The sequence below is a fragment of the Enhydra lutris genome, unplaced genomic scaffold, assembly GCF_002288905.1.
Source record: "Enhydra lutris kenyoni isolate GAN:26980312 unplaced genomic scaffold, ASM228890v2 scaffoldscaffold11, whole genome shotgun sequence".
In the NCBI taxonomy this organism is placed as follows: Eukaryota; Metazoa; Chordata; class Mammalia; order Carnivora; family Mustelidae; genus Enhydra; species Enhydra lutris.
This window is the reverse complement of record NW_019154095.1, coordinates 16,537,777-16,555,099: the sequence shown is the minus strand read 5'-3', so window position 1 is coordinate 16,555,099 and position 17,323 is coordinate 16,537,777. Positions and strand designations below refer to the sequence as shown.

The 17,323-nt window shown below is 40.9% G+C and overlaps 2 protein-coding genes across 2 annotated transcripts in view; both read right to left on the bottom strand.

The window, feature by feature from the left end:
* LOC111144567 (cytochrome P450 4V2) overlaps positions 1-17,323 on the bottom strand; it is a 69,687-nt gene that overhangs the window by 40,368 nt on the left and 11,996 nt on the right. The window contains exons 2-10 of the mRNA XM_022498910.1: positions 16,886-16,996; positions 16,497-16,635; positions 13,955-14,097; positions 12,090-12,215; positions 11,263-11,433; positions 10,268-10,458; positions 9,305-9,459; positions 6,202-6,290; positions 5,525-5,734 (exon numbers count right to left, since the gene is read on the bottom strand). Of these exons, the coding sequence (XP_022354618.1) occupies positions 5,525-5,734; positions 6,202-6,290; positions 9,305-9,459; positions 10,268-10,458; positions 11,263-11,433; positions 12,090-12,215; positions 13,955-14,040 (1,028 nt within the window). The 5' untranslated portion in view covers positions 14,041-14,097; positions 16,497-16,635; positions 16,886-16,996. The remainder of the gene's footprint in view (positions 1-5,524; positions 5,735-6,201; positions 6,291-9,304; positions 9,460-10,267; positions 10,459-11,262; positions 11,434-12,089; positions 12,216-13,954; positions 14,098-16,496; positions 16,636-16,885; positions 16,997-17,323) is intronic.
* The window catches only part of LOC111144566 (toll like receptor 3), an 80,290-nt gene continuing 79,935 nt past the window's right edge, over positions 16,969-17,323 (bottom strand). The window contains exon 8 of the mRNA XM_022498906.1: positions 16,969-16,996. The gene's annotated coding sequence lies outside the window, so the exon portion shown is untranslated. The remainder of the gene's footprint in view (positions 16,997-17,323) is intronic.

The window sequence follows — 17,323 nt, the reverse complement described above, 5'->3', positions numbered from 1 at the left end:
AAAAAGTAATTAAATGTTTCAAATTGGCAAAGAAGAAATCAAACTCTCTCTCTTCATAGATGACATGATACTTTATATGGAAAATCCAAAAGACTCCATACCCAAACTACTAGAACTCATACAGCAATTCAGTAATGTGGCAGGATACAAAATCAATGCACAGAAACCAGTTGCTTTCTTATACGCTAACAATGGAAATATAGAAAGGGAAATTAGAGAATCAATTCCATTTACTATAGCACCAAGAACCATAAGATACCTTGGAATAAACTAACCAAAGAGGTAAAGGATCTGTACTTGAGGAGCTACAGAACACTCATGAAAGAAATTGAAGAAGACACAAAAAGATGGAAGACCATTCCATGCTCTTGGATCAGAAGAATAAACATTATTAAAATGTCTCTACTGCCCAGAGCAATCTATACTTTCAGTGCCATCCTGATAAAAATTCCATCAGCATTTTTCAAAGTACTGGAACAAACAATCCTAAAATGTGTATGGAACCAGAAAAGACCCCGAATTGCCAAGGAAATGTTGAAAAAGAAAAAAAACAAAGCTGGGTGCGTCACGTTGCCTGATTTCAAGCTATATTACAAAACTGTGATCACTAAGACAGCATGGTACTGGCACAAAAACAGACACATAGATCAATGGAACAGAATAGAGAGCCCAGATATGGATCCTCAACTCTATGGTCAACTAATCTTTGACAAAGCAGGAAAAACTGCCCAGTGGAAAAAAGACAGTCTCTTCAATAAATGGTGCTGCGAAAATTGGACAGCTATGTATAGAAGAATGAAACTCAACCATTCTATTATACCATACACAAAGATAAACTCGAAATGGATGAAAGACCTCAACATGAGGCAGTAATCTATCAAAATCCTAGAGGAGAACATAGGCAGTAACTTCTTCGACATCAGCCACAGCAACTTCTTTCAAGACATGTCGCCTGGGGTGCCTGGGTGGCTCAGTGGGTTAAGGCCTCTGCCTTCGGCTCAGGTCGTGATCCCAGGGTTCTGGGGTCGAGCCCCATGTTGGGCTCTCTGCTCAGTGGGGAGCCTGCTTCTCCCTCTCTCTCTCTGCCTGCCTCTCAGCCTACTTGTAATCTCTGCCTGTCAAAGTAAATAAATAAAATCTTAAAAAAAAAAAAAAAGACATGTCTCCAAAGGCAAAGGAAACAAAAGCAAAAATGAACTTTTGGGATTTCATCAAGATAAAAACCTTCTGTACAACAAAGGAAACAGTCAATAAAACAAAGAAGCAGCCTACGGAATGGGAGAAGATATTTGCAAATGACACTACAGACAAAGGGCTGATATCCAAGATCTATAAAGAACTCAAACTCAACACCCAAAAATCAGATAATCGTGTCAAAAAATGGGCAGAAGACATGAACAGACACTTCTCCAGAGAAGACATACAAATGGCTAACAGACACATGAAAAAATGTTGGTCATCATTAGCCATCAGGGAAATTCAAATCAAAATCACATTGAGATACCACCTTACACCAGTTAGAATGGCCAAAAATAAAGAGGACAGGAAACAATGTGTGTTGGAGAGGATGTGGAGGAAGGGGAAACCTCTTACACTGTTGGCGGGAATGCAAGTTGGTACAGACACTTTGGAAGACAGTGTAGAGATTCCTTAAGAAAATAAAAATAGGGGGCGCCTGGGTGGCTCAGTGGGTTAAGCCGCTGCCTTCGGCTCAGGTCATGATCTCAGGGTCCTGGGATCGAGTCCCGCATCGGGCTCTCTGCTTGGCGGGGAGCCTGCTTCCCTCCCTCTCTCTGCCTGCCTCTCTGTCTACTTGTGATCTCTCTCTGTCAAATAAATAAAAAAAAAAAAAAGAAAGAAAGAAAATAAAAATAGGGGTCCCTGGGTGGCTCAGTGGGTTAAAGCCTCTGCCTTCGGCTCAGGTTACGATCCCAGGATCTTGGGATTGAGCCCCACATCGGGCTCTCTGCTCCGCAGGAAGCCTGCTTCCCCCCTTCTCTCTGCCTCTCTGCTTACTGTGATCTCTCTGTCAAATAAATGAATAAAATATTTAAAAACAAAAAAGAAAAGAAAAATAGAGCTACTCTATGACATTGCAATTGCACTACTGGGTATTTACTCCAAAGATACTGACGTAGTGAAAAGGAAGGCTATATGTATCCCAATGTTCATAGTAGCAATGGCCACAATTGCCAAACTGTGGAAAGAGCCAAGATGCTCTTCAACAGAAAAATGGATAAAGAAGATAATGGTCCATATATATTTAATCAAATATTACGCAGGCATCAGAAAGGAAGAATACCCAGTTTTTGTATTAACATGGATGGGACTGGAGGAGATTATGCTGAGTGAAATAAGTCAAGCAGAGAAAGTCAATTATCATATGGTTTCACTTATTTGTGGAGTGTAAGGAATAACATGGAGAACATTAGGAAAAGAAAAGGAAAAGTGAATTGGGGTAAATCAGAGGGGGAGACAAAGCATGAGAGACTGTCGGCTCTGAGAAACAAACTGAGAGTTTTGGAGGGGAGAGGGATGGGGGGATGGGTGAGCCTAGTGGTGGGTATTAAGGAGGGCACATATTGCATGGAGCACTGGGTATGGTGCATAAACAATGAATCTTAGAACACTGAAAAAATAAAATAAAAAAATTGTAAACAACAACAACAAAATAAATAAAGTTAGGAGAATTAAAATATGACCCTTTTGACCTCTGATGTTTTAAAATACATATACTATCCATTGTTTAGAAGCTGCAAGGAAAGAGTCTTGTGTCCTGCCAGTGGGATTATAAATTGTGAGAAACATTCTGGGAAGAGCTTTGGAAAATATTTCAAGAGTCTTAAAAATACCTGTAACCTTTGACCTGGTAGCTTTACTTCTGGGTCTATACCACCAGGACACAATTTAAAGTCTTCCTTTTTAAGATTTATATCAAATGATATTGTACACCTGAAACTAATATTACACTAACTGGAATTTAATAAAAACTTAAGAAAGGATTTATATAAAATGATGTCCAGGGACACCTGGGTGACTCAATGCCTAAGTGTCTGCCTTTGACTCAGGTTGTCATCCTGGGATTCCTTGGATCGAATCCCACATTGGGCTCCTTGCTCAGCGGGGAGTCTGCTTCTTCTCTGCCTGCTGCTCCCCCCTTTTTGTACACTCTCTCTGACAAATAAATCAAATCTTTTTAAAAAAGGATGTTTGCTGTACATTATGATAGTGAAAATACAGAAGGAATGAAAAGTTTCCATAACGGGAAATGCTTAATAGATTATCACATACCACCTGTTATTTTCTAGCCATTAAAATCATGCTTTGAGAAATATTTAACAACATGGAAAATATGAATAAAATCAAATGAAAAAATCATATGAAAAAGTGCCACAATAGTATGATAATGTGGTATTAGAAAAAAAATAAGGGAAAGAAAAGAAAAGAAACATGACCATAGACAAAATTGGTAGTAAACTTAGCAAGTTATCATTTTTATATTTCTACATGTTGGCCATACAGGGGATCTTTGATACCTAGTCATATTTCTGGTATTGTTCTAATGTCCCACAGAGAACTTTTTGTACTTTGATAGTTAAAAAACTTATTTTAATAAGAGTGAAAGGCAGAGCATGAACAAAATCCCGGAAGTCAGAACATGCATAGCTGGTCTGTTTGTGGCTCAGAAAGATGGTAAGGCTGCCTCCAGTCAAGGTGGGTGAGGAGAAGTAACGGGAAGATACAGTTATGTAGAGTCAAAGATGGTGACATTGTCCCCAAGGAGCAAACATGGGTTGTTGTTGGGACAAAAAATAACCCTTATTCTTTTTGTGCATAAAACACAGATATAGGGATGCCTGGGTGGCTCAGTTGGTTAAGCAGCTGCCTTCGGCTCAGGTCATGATCCCAGCGTCCTGGGATTGAGTCCCGCATCGGGCTCCTTGCTTGGCAGGGAGCCTGCTTCTCCCTCTGCCTCTGCCTGCCATTCTGTCTGCCTGCACTCACTCTCTCTCCCTCTCTCTCTGACAAATAAATAAAATCTTAAAAAAAAAAACAAAAACAAAAAAACAAACAAACACAGATATAAAGAACAGTACATAGAATGTACAGTATGTTTGTGGCATTAAAATTCCACAAGTGGGGTAGAAATTAGGAAAACAAGTCTTAAAGGGCTCCTTAGTATGGCAATATTAAAAAAAAATTTAAAAAAGGTTGGAAAACACAGGTCTACAGTTAGGGACAGGGCAGAACATGAAGGGAACAGACAGTTGGAGGCATCTGACTTATCACAACAGAAAAGAGAAAAGGTTTGAGATGAAAGCTTGACGATGGAGTCCAGCTGGGCTGGGGGGAGGAGACGAGGGCCCACGAGGTGCTAATGACACCGGTTGTAGGGGTCGGGGTCCCAGGTGTCACAACGAGAAGGTGAGAGTTCTTGGAAGAACTGCCAGAGCGAACAACCTTGGACAACCTGAATATCCCAAATAACACTGGAACTACCAGCTCCAGATGGTTAAAGGAACAGTGACCCATCAAAAAACCAAACATGGCCTGGCATTGTGGATTGCATCCTGAAAAACCCAGTTGCTGGTTAAGTCCTGGTGGCTGCTCATGCCTTCCACCCCTGCAGTGGGGAGGCGGGTGGCCCCAAGGCCCCTGGGTGTGGCCTCCAAAGCTGGACAGCACTGTGGGGAGTCCCAGCTCTGTCTCTCCCTGGTGGGATCATCTTTGGCAAATTACGCAACTTCTCTCAGCCTCTGTCTCCTTACCTTGGACCTGGGATACTATGAGGACCAACTCAAACGATTTGTGGCCGGGAATAAATAAGATAATAAATGTGACTCCCTTAGCTGGTGCTGGTAACCGGATACACCCAATAAACACTGACCCTTATTATTGAGAAAGCGGGTGTGCTCTTTTGTAATTCTGCAAAAAACGAGGGGACAAATTCCTTTCTAACAAGGCAATGCTCTGAAGTTGATACCTAAGGTCAAAAGCTTTTTTGAAACTCCCCACGTGGGGCAAAACACAGCCTTAGAGATAGATAAAAACTAACAGTTATGCTACTTCTGAAACCAATATCACATTACAAAAAGTTTTGAAACAAAAAACTAATAGTTACATACCTCCCTTTTATTAGTATAGCATTTTATGCACATTAATTGTTTTGAACCTCATAATGAAAAAGAATGAATTATGTAATTTGAAAACATTAGCTAACTATTCCTTTTACAAGTGAGGCCACTGAATACCAATTCAAGATGGCTTCACCATTACAGCTGCGTTTTGCTGCCCGGCTGTGTGTACAGCTGCGGGTACAATACCTGACTTTATGTTCTAGCATACAGCCAACTCAACTACTGCAACACAGCTCATGGGAAATATCCAAATTCACAAATTACTTAGGAAGTGGCCACATAAAAGCTGACAGAGGATGCTTCTGCGTTTGAGTCCATAAGCCCTAACTGGTGAGCCTCTCCATCCTCTGTGACATCTGGTTTACCAGGAGAGAGACAGGACTTACAGTTTTGTTCCCCTAAGAACTTCATCACTGTACACATTGGGGGTTTTCATCCTCTGTGAGTCTGCAGTAAGAGAAGGCAGCCTCGTGTAGGCGGGTGTTTTCCTTTCAGAAGTGTGGAGCACTCGAGCATCAGAGGTTCGGCCCAGGCGGTGCCGTGCCAAAGAAAAGGCACCGGGCCCTGCACCCAATGATCTGTCCTCTTGCTCATTCCTGCGGGGTGGAAGTCAAGCTGATTACTCAGATGTCAGCATTAGGAGAACTTGTGTCCATGACCAGGCATCATCTAGAACAGCACCTGGCTCAATAAACATCGGTTGAATGAATGCACAGACTATCATTTCCAATTCAATTTGTTTCAATGAAGAATCTTCCACAGCAGGAAAGAAGTCTAAGGTTCTCACTGATTGTAATCCTATAGTATAGCCCACAAGGTTAAGAACTCGCAGCTCTCTTCCCCTTATCTATCTGCCCTAGCCTAACGGTGATCATTTTGTGGTTGATATTAGAAGGGTGTGTCTTCATTCTCACGTGTGGCTTTCTCCTTCCCTAATGGGCTCAGGCACACCTAGCACATATGGGGTTAACCAGGATGCTCCATATCCCACAAGCTCTGTAGTCTTCAGGGCTCAGGGGTATCCAGCCTACAGAAGAGGCAGGTAATCATTTCTTATACGTACTGTGTTCTAGGTCTCTGCTGCAATGGCTTTGCTTGAATTGCCATCACACCGCTCAAATCACTATAAAAATTGTTGGAGAAGCGATGAATCTGAGAAAAGTAAAAACAGTACAAATTAAAAAATAAGCACCCAGTGCTATTGTGATTACCGGTGCCTGTCAGGAATTAGCAGGAAAAAAAATGGCACACTCCAACTGGCTAATTTGAGGAAAAAAATATAACACGCATGATATTTTAAAAAGATGTGGGAAGAGAAATTAACAAGGACCGGCTTTATTCCCCCAGGCAATATAACTACATAACAGTAGAGACATATTACCACAAGCAGACCTAGAAGGCCAAAAGTGAGGGAGAAGTTTCTGGAATCTGGACAGCGTAACTGGTTGGGAAAATGCCACCAATTGCTGTGACCTGGCCAAGAGGCCAGGAATAAACAGCGTCCCGTCATTCTCCTCCCCTGCTCTGAGCTCTGAAAGCTGCAGGGCAAGGGAGCCCTCCCTACAGCGCCATCCTCCGGAGACACCGGGGGAGGAAGGTAGAGGGAGAATCTGGAGAGGCAAAGAAAGGCTACCCCAGCTCCTAATTGGGCTGTTGCTTTGGACCTCTTTTCCTACCTCAGCCTTCATAGCTGGCTCCATGTAGTTGCCTTGGGAGCCGCAGAGAAGCCTGGAAAAAACCCAAACCCCAGATCTCCAAGGCTTACATTTGAATTCCAGTTCTAACTGCTTCCTGTTAGGTGGTCTTGGAAAGATGACTTTGTTCCTGGAGTCTTAATTCCCTAATCTTTAAGTTGAGGATAAGGACACATACTTCATATGAGAATTAAATTAGGTAACACTGGTGGAAGCATGAAGTGAGGGTAAATAATCATGATTTCCCTATCTGGTCCCACCATATGGCCAACTGGGGTGGAAAACAACATTTAGATTCAGGGAAACGGGATTTCTGAAACTAGAATCATATTCTAGTTGGAGAATAGATGTAGCAACCACAATCACATTTCCCCCATGATGAATGTTAGAAAAAATGTTAAAGGAATAAAGTAAGACCTGTTGTAATTACCACTAGAATGCTTTGACTATTTCAAAACAGGCTCTAATAATATTTCATTTTTACTTCCACCTTTGTTGTCCATTCTTTTTCTCTTAACACTGATCCAAATGAAAACAACAAATTAGCTATAAAAAAATCTTCAAAACCCATCCAAAGCTATAAAAAGAAAATACTTGTAGAAAGCCCTTTAGATTTAAAAATTTCCATATTTCTCAAGTTTACTTATATTGCCTAATACTTAAGGTTCTTTCCCATGTTGTCATCAGCTGCCCATTTTTATACGATTCATACTGCATATTTGAACACGCAAAGTGGGAAACACTGTTGAACCTGCCTGAGCCGTTTAAAAAGTCCAAAAAATACAATAAATGGTAGCAGCTCTGAAAGTTTATTTGGAACAGCAGAAGCAAAGAAGGTTTACCATAAAGCCCTTATGCTACAGAGTAAAACAATCCTATGAGGCATTTCTATTTTAAACTTCTGCCCCCTGGACCTCACACACTATTCTGTCTTCTTCCAGTCTTGCAAAGAGCATCTGTTTGCTCCCATGTTAGGTGCATATTTTTGCCTCTGCCTTGAATATCTTCCCTTCTCCTTTCAGGCTTACTAAATCTTACCTATCATTTAGGATTTAGTTCATGTATCACTCTACTTTATGGAGGTATGCTGCTTTTCCCCTGAGCCCCATGGCATATATGAGGTAAAGGACATCAAATTACAATATGCGATAGGATAGGATAGGATAGGAGAGGATAGAACATACAATTCACATCTGGTTATGATGAAAGCTAACGCTTACTGAGCACCTTCTCTACACTACACGTTGTACCATATGTCTTATTTCCTTTCCTTCTCACAGCTTCCTGACTCACATATCCCATAGATAATGAGATGAAGGGTTTGATTCAGGATCACAGAGCTAAGAAATTGTGAGGTCAGACCCTATACTTGTAGTCGTACAGCTCAAACTGTCATCCATTCTACGATCTACTGACTGCCTCATGTTGCCTGTGTGCGCACGTGTGTCGTAGTGTTTGGCATGGCTTGACTCCCTCCAGCTAAACTGCATGTACCTCAAGACCAGGAATCCTGTCTTATCCTTTTGCTCTGTTCCCCCACATAAGACGGGCTGTGCAATACATAAAGTCTAAGCTCCTTAGCACTACCGAAGGTCTCCCATGAACAAGCTCAGCCTTTCCAGCCTCACCCTCCACCAGATCTTTGACTAAGGAAGCAAGTTGAGAAAAATGTATTGCGTGCTTAGCATGTACAGGTTCTGTGTTAGGTGCTCTTACCTATTCATATGATTCTATTCTCACCACCCCAGCATTCTCGCCTCTAACCCCACTCCGCCCAATCACTGCTCTCTAAACGTGCCCCTCTCCATTCCTTCACACCTCTGCCTGGCCTGAAATGACCCATGCAGACTTCCTACCCATTTAAGACCTACTCGTTTCTTCATGTTTCTGCTCAATGTTCACCTCCAACCTAAAAGATCAACATTTGAGCCCTAGTCAGGATGATTCATTCTATGATTCTCCTGAGGCCTTGTTCGGCGCATGACTCACACAATGTGTTGCCTGTGACTTGTATTACCTTTCCTTTGACTAGAACGGGGACCATGCTTTGTTCAGCTATATATCTCCTCAAAATACTGAGTACAGTGCACTTTAAATATAAACTCAATAAATGTGGGATGAGCCCAACATATTCTCATTGACTTGCTTTATTTTTTTAGCATTTTGGTGGGAAGACCGGAGAACTCTACAACCTTCAAATTGGCTAGAAATGTTGAGAAAAGCATTTTTTTTCTCTTAAAAAATATGGAAACAGCTCCACAGCTCCAAGCAGGTCAAAAGTGTCAAATCTGAGTGTCTATCCTCTATTATAGAATATGGCGATGCTACTCACTCCATGAAAAGAGTATTTTTAAAATCTTGGCCTAATTGACAAATGGAACCAAATATTCGATAACAGAATAGCACTCGGACAAAATCGGCCAGAGGTAAAGATACTGAAAGAAAGAGAGATACTGGTCGGCAAGCCTCTACCTGAGGTGGATTGAGGTGAGAAGCCAGGGATACGCTTCGGGTTTCAGAGCTTCTGCCTGGGGGGACACTCGGTGCATCAGTGTTAACACGGGACATGAGTATCAGTGGAGATTTCTTCTCAGCTACTTTCAATTTTTCTTTCTGTTTCTTTCCTTCTGTGTTACCAAAAAAAAAAAAAAAAAAATTAAAATAAAAAAAAATCAGTATTATTAGGAAACATGTTATCGAATATATGTACTTAAAATTCACAAAGAGAATCTCAGTTTTTCAGTTACGGTGAGTCTGCTATGGCCGCTGAACCCTGCAGAGAGCAGAGACCCCAAAAGAGCCATTTGCTGACGTGAGGCTTTGCACACACACACGCTTATCATTTCAGTGGTGGGTAGAAAACCAGGGATTATACATGGGGGCAAGAACAATTCTTGGTATTTTATCATATCTCAATCCTCTCAGTTGGAAAAAGAATATATTTAAATTAACATGAGGAGTACCCTATCATACAAATGGATTCTGTGACATTAGCCATAACGTCTACCACGGCCATTTCTAGGATTTGTTTCTTCTCAATTTCAAGTAGTTGAGAGAACATTTTATAAGGTTAAATGAAGTGATTATTAGATTACCTATGTTTCTGTTTTGCTTTACAGATGTCATAAACAATTAAAAACTAAACTCACATTATTAGAGAAGTTATCCTAAAATTTAGAGATTTTTAAAAAGTAACTTTAACCTTCTTTCTTGTGGATTTCTATGTCATCATTCCAAAGTGCATATATATTATTTTTATAATTCAAAAAATAATGTCCTTTTTGAAGGGATTAAAGATCATTTGTGAATAAGGGAAGAAAACCTGCTTCTCTTCTCACCCGATCATATCCTAGGTACAAGCTGGGTGGCCACACAAAACTGAGCAAGAAGAGTCTTTTTTTCTTCTTGTTAGGGCTAAATGCTGCAAATAAGTACCTGTGAGTGTAACTTCCCAATTTTTTCGAATCAGCTCTTCCAATATCTCTACCACACTTTTCCAGACGTGATCAAACACTTCGGCGGCCACCGCATCTTTGATACAGTCATGAGGAGAAACGGGCGGAAGTCCGTGTTTCCACCACATCTTGTGGTGGTGAGGGGATTTTTGTTCAAGACGTTCATCATCACTAAGAACAAAAGCCACTGTAATTACTAAAAGTATCAATGGTTAAAGTTAAAATAGTGCTATCTACTTCTTTATCTCACTGATATGCACACCCATGTATATTATATTGTATAAACATAACTTTTTTTTTTAAATGGCGCATTGTTGGGGCGCCTGGGTAGCTCAGTGGCTTAAAGCCTCTGCCTTCGGGTCGGGTCATGATTCCGGGGTCCTGGATCGAGTCCCGTGTCGGGCTCTCTGCTCAGCAGGGAGCCTGCTTCCCTTCCTCTCTCTCTGCCTGCCTCTCTGCCTACTTGTGATCTCTGTCAAAAAAATAAATAAAATCTTAAAAAAAAAAAAGGGCACATTGTTACTTTCTGATGTACCCGTTTTCGATCACAGGCAACTTTTTATTATTCAGTTTTTGTAGCTTTTATCAAAAACCAACTGAAGTCTCTGTATTTAGTGCAGAGACTGGGCCTTCCTAGACCTTTGACCTTCTGGGCAGCAGCCTGAGTCTCCTCAGGGAATGAAGGTGACCATGAGCCTTGTCCACTTTCACTAACATGGTGAACACAATTCTTGTTTTCTAGCTCTGCCATGTTGTCAAAAAAAAAAAAAAAAAAAAAAAAAGGAAGCACTGATCTAGCATAGACATAACTTGCTAGGAATCCAAGAGCTTCTGGGGGTGTATCACTCTCAGAAGAATGGAAAATCTTTGGGGCAATTAAAAAATCATTAAACACTAAATGAGCATATAATCAAAATAAATTCCAAGTAAATTAATAGTATTGCACTAAGTCAATGTCAAATAAATTCTATTTACTCTTCTTTTCTGTCAAAAGCAAAATATTCTTCAATCTTTCCATCTATGTCATAAACCTCTTCTTGCAGGGGTGACCCTGCCTTCAGGTCAGCAACCTCTGGGCCATCAGGGCCTGGCAGGGCAAGGGCTGAGCACGCCGCAGGGAGTATTTGAGAACCAGAGACACACAACCTGTGGGGAAAAGCAGATCCTCCGTGAACATTGAAATATATTGCTTGCATGATTTGGATGAGTCTTTAAATAAAGTACAGAATCCCAGGCCAAAAAAAAAAAAAATCATTTTTTATTACATTTGATAAAATCGTATCCTTCAAAGCGACATTTTAACACAGGCAACATTAAAAAATTTTAAGGGCCTCTTAAGTTACTCTATGAGTTTGCATCCCTTTCCTGTAATAAGATGATATCTTGGCACAGTCCCAGATATGTGTGTCTGGCATGGAGGGATTTATCAAAATCTGTTGTTAAGCAAAAGAAAATGGGATAGAGCTTTATTTCTTCCGCTATTGTATTGGAGCCTAGGATGGATCACAAGGGGTCAGGTTTTCATTTTGCATTTAGCCCACCTTTCAGAGTCTTTGAAACAAACGTTCGGAACTTAACTTCCTTGTTATCTGTATTACACACACTCTCCATCATCATCACCATCATCATCAATCTAGAATTGGAAGCACCTTGGAGAACAAATGCTCTGTACCTGGCCTTCACTGAAATCTGAGCTACTGAGTCAGTGGAACCAAGGCTCATGGCTAAGATAGACATGAAAAAAAAAAGTATAACTAAAATGAAATTAAAAATACTTTCAAAAGTAACTTATAGGAACCTACTCTCTGCTGTTGTGGTTGTGTCCACAGGCATCTGAGAAGGGTTTGTGGACCACGACACTAGGCTTGCTGCCCTGGAAATGTTGGAACCCTTCATCAGTTGGCACGATGAGCTGTCTTCCTAATACTCTGCAAGGTACAAAAAGGAAAAAAAAAAGGAACTTACTCATATTTTTGGTTGGAAAAAGGAAAAACTCTTTGCAACATTGGAAGTCAGATGACACAATATTTTGAAGGCATGTGTATAAAGTGATACGGAATAGACTGTTAATGTGAGAAGCGCAATGGTGTCAGAGAGAAAGCACAGGTTTGACGGAGAGGGAGAGGCTGTTCTTGCTACTGAAGAAGAGATCTGAGGCAAAGTTCTCAGGCTCTCTCAGATACTGATTTTATGTGTTTGTTGTCTGTACATGAGATAAAGCAATAGTTACCTGGAGGACTGATGAGTGGTTTAGAGATAACGTGTATCAGATTCAGATAGCGAGGGTAACGCTGGGTGCACAGGAGCTTCTCTATGTTAACTAATATTTACATAATGAATAAAACTATACAAATATATATACCTGGCATATATTCCTTGGTCTTTTCCTGTTTTAAAATTTTACATTTTATTTATTTATTTGAGAGAGAGAGAGAGAGAGAGAGAGAGCATGAGCAGGGTGGAGCAGCAGAGGGAGAGGGAGAATCAGACTCCCCACTAAGCAGGGAGCCTGACACAGGACTCGATCCCAGGACCCTGGATTGTGATCTGAGCTGAAGGCAGACCTTAACTGACTGAGCCACGCAGGCACCCCTCCTCGCAGTCTTTTGTTTTTCCACTGTCCCCTCCTTCATTTTTATCTTAACTATATAAGACAAGAGAGACAGGAGCAGGTCTGAGCTCCTAGCTTTTGGGTAAGTGCCCCATGCCTAGAAAAGTAAGCATCCACAATTAATATCGGGCAGATGTATTAAACTCTTCAAGACAGGGGGCTTATGAAGGGCTGAATAGAAAGATTTAAAGACTACTTAGTTAAGATTTTTTTTTAAGTTGCCTAGTTGAAGTAACCAGAATATCCACCTACATTTGTATGAGGGCTCTAATCTATGCTCCCCAGATGCAATACGGAGGAACTTCTGATAATGGAGATGGATTTTTCTCCTAAGTGGGTTTGGCCAAATCACTGAAAGAGGAAAAGCTCTCCTTCAGACCAAGTCTATGTTCTACACCTTTGATATGAAAAAAATAAGTGATCCTGGGGTGCCTGGATCAGTTAAAGATCCAACTCTTGATATCAGCTCAGGTCTTGGTCTCAAGGTCATGAGTTCAAGCCCTGCACTGGGTTCCTCACTGAGCATGGAGCCTATTGAAAAAAGATAAATTAAAAAAAATAATAACAACAAATAAATAATTACATACATACATACATATATATATAAAATCCCAGAGGGATTAAAAAAATAAGTGATCCTTCCTACGTAAGGAATCTTCATTAGTTAGAAGATTCATCTATCCATTCATTTGGCAAATAGTTACTGTGTTTCTCCTCCAACTCTGGCTCTGAAGACTGACGACTTGCTCACATACTAGTGAATGTGAAGGTAAAGGATCGCTTCTACCACTCTTGCATTTGTTACACGCATAATGCCTTTTTGAAAATGAGCTAGATTTGCTTCTCATGAGTTAAGACGCACTTGGGTACCTGGAATGTCCCAGTATTTCCTCACACAGCATTTCAAAGGCTGTGCTTTCTTAGTAAAGACATGTGACCTGGATACGTATTTTGACTGGGCAATTGCTTTCAGTCAAAATATACTGTTTGTATTAAAGAGGCCAAGAGTGAGTGGTTCCAGAACCCATTTCAGAGAGTTACTCTGAACTTTCCTACCTCAAATGGAGGGATCTTCTTGCCCACTCACTGCATTCAGCCACGAGATTCTGAGTCTGAGGGCTTACTTTCCCTTCAAATAACATTTCCTCCACCTCCCAGAATAACTGCTGCACTTTCTGCGCATTGGCTTTGTCAAACTCCTGAAATAGAAATGGCACATTTTGTTACAAGACTGAAAGTTGTAGAAACACAGCCTTCATCATCATTAACATTTACGAATTTAAAGTGCCCGTTATATAAGAAGAAATACGACATGATAACAAGAACGTGGACTTTGCAGTCAGACATGGCAGTGGCCCAATTTTTACTCTTCTGGGAAATTACATCCCACTGTTGAGATTTGGCTTCTTTAACAGTTAAAGAGAGATCATTTCTACCACATGCATTATGAGACTTATTTGAGAGTTTATATAGATATAAACAGAGGTAAAGGTACACATATTGAAAGACATCTATATACTCACATGTGCACATACCTACAATATCTACATGTATACGTGTACACAGACATAAGTCCCTCATATAGTTGAGCATGACACACTTAAGCACAGCTGCAAAACTCCAGCTCGTTTTTCTTCTGATAATGATATCATTGAAAAGGAAAATTTTTATTTTTATTTTTTATTTTTTTTTCAAGATTTATTTATTTATTTATTTGAGAGAGAGAGAGAGAGAGAGAGCATGAAAAGTGGGAGGGTCAGAGGGAGAAGCAGACTCCCTGCCGAGCAGGGATCCCGTTGTGGGACTCGATCCTGGGACTCCAGGATCATGACCTGAGCCGAAGGCAGTCGCCTAACCAACTGAGCCACCCAGGTGTCCCAAGGAAAATGACTTTTATATGAAGGGCCATTTCCCTTCTTTTAATGAAGAGCCCTGGCTATATTTTCTTTTAGGGTTGTGTGAACCTAAAATCTAATCCACAACTCAGAGCAACAAAATGCACACTCATTTTTGATACACCTGATCCAAGATGGCCAAACCGGATTGATTTTCATAGAATGATACTTAATACTTTTTTGTTTTGCACCTTCCATCAGATTGATACTATACCAGATTCCCAGACAGCAGAGGAATTGAATGATCTCTTCTAAAAGTCAAATCGGGTAAAAAACTAATATTTGCCTCTGGGGAGGGGACAGGGTGGCTGAGGCGAGGAAAGGGGCTGACTTTCAATTTCCTCTCTTTTGGCTTTTGATGCTTTTTGCAACTATTACCTATCAAAAAAGTAAGTTAAAAAGTTTTTAAATGAAAAGCAATTGTAGGGCCTGAAGGCATTTCAGTTGTTCCATAAATGGAAGTCACAAGAATCTCTCTGGAGAATTACATAAAAACATCTACTGAAAGAATTGCAGAATCGGGAAAGTATGAAGCAATGGTCTTCAGCCTTCTTCCTACCTGCAGACCCGGGAGTGAGCGGGGAGGTGGGGGGTTGTTTATCACAGGTGAGCCAGTCCCGCCTTGTTGGAAAAAGCCTGAGTGGTTTGGAGCTGACTCCTTCCAGGGTCCCTCCTGCTGCTGTGGGAAGCCCCACTGTTACACACACACCCTCCCCTGCCCCCGCCTGAGGAAGTGGGCCCATTGGTGCCTTCCAAGTGGTGAACCGTTTTCAAGAGGGCAAAGGAAACCAGAACACACACCAAAAAAGTGCAGGAGTCAGAGCATCCAAGGTAATATAGTGGAGGTTCTTACATAACCACGTGGGCTTCACAAAAGGTTGAGTCCCTATTCTCAGGGGTGCTTGAGGGGATAAAGAGGCAGGAGCCCGTGGTTGGCAGAGTGCCCAATGAAAGCCTGAGCTGGAGACTCAGGTCCACAGAGCTAAGAATCCCACTCCCACAGAGAATGAAAAATAGGGTTCAAGTTAACAGCTTCTTCCAGGGTGAGAGGGGAATGTAAGAGATCTGATTTAAAATATTGGGGGGAAATTCCCCTACTTATGGTGATTTTGTACAATTTTTACTTCTCCATGTTTTCTCTTGTATTTAAGTTGCTCATTGTCAAAGTCTGTCCTGAATTTCCAGTCACAGATATGACACCTATCTATGTGATCATATACAACATACTAGGAGGAAGGGGCTGGGAAATGGGGAAAAAACAGAATTATCAACAGCTTTGACTCTGGGTTATGTAATTATGAGTGATTTTTTTAAAGATTTTATTTATTTGACAGAGAGAGATCACAAATAGGCAGAGAGGCAGGCAGAGAGAGAGTGGGGAAAAGCAGGCTCCCTGCTGAGCAGAGAGCCCGATGCGGGGCTCAATCCCAGGACCCTGAGATCATGACCCGAGCTGAAGGCAGAGGCTTAACCCACTGAGCCACCCAGGTGCCCAATTATGAGTGATTTTTATTTTTCCTTATCTTATATGTATTTTTAAGTTTTTCCATGTTGTGATATGTAAACACGTTCATAGGGATAAATGCCTATGTGTGTAATGGGTAATGCGTTCAAAATTGGTAAAAAGATTATTTAAAAGTAAGAAAGCAATTCCTCATTATCAACTATAATCACAGAATTATGTAAAACAGGTTGAGACATACATCATCTCTCCAAGAGTAAATGGAGCTCCTCTCAGTTGATAAGCCAGTGGTAGAACTCCGAGTCCCAGACCCTGACCAAGAGCTGTGGGCGCCTGCAGGTGTGGCGCTACCGCTTGATGGGAATGACGACCCCGATTCACTGGAGAGACAAACATAAGCCATGTAAAGACCATTTCCTGGGAAGACATTAAACTGGAAGTGGTTTTACTTCTCTGAGCCGATTTTAAAACTGATTTTAAAACACTTAATGCCGTAAGATTTCATTACACTACAAATGAAACTGCTTTTTTTTTAAACTCTTAGAAATGCAATCCTGATTTTGCTCCCTATACTCACTATGAGTATGTTTTGATTTTGCAATCTGAAGCAGGCAGTGCGCTCATTCTTACCAGGTATATGTAGCAATGGCTTTCTGCACATTGCTTGTAAAATGTGTAGGTAAAGGATCTTTGTTTTTCACAGACAAACTTTGCTTTCCGGAGCCTTCTGACAGTCCTCTTCTGAAAAATAAAATAAATATGAAAAGAATATCTAATGTAATACTTTTATTTGTGAAAACTTTTAAAATGTTCTTCTGCATTAAGTTGCTCCTCTCCTCTCGTTATGTTCCCCGAAACACACATGTTCGCATGTGCACGAGCCCATACCTACACCCACATCCTCCCACACCCCATAGCCTCAAGAAACTGAGGCCTGGGGCCTTACTACTTTTATTTTTCTTAGAACAAGGTTTCCATGAACTTACAGGCTCCTTTATGTAAAAAGGAAAAACAAACAAACAAACAAACCCAACAACTTTTTTGTGACTTGACCAGACTCTTAAAAGT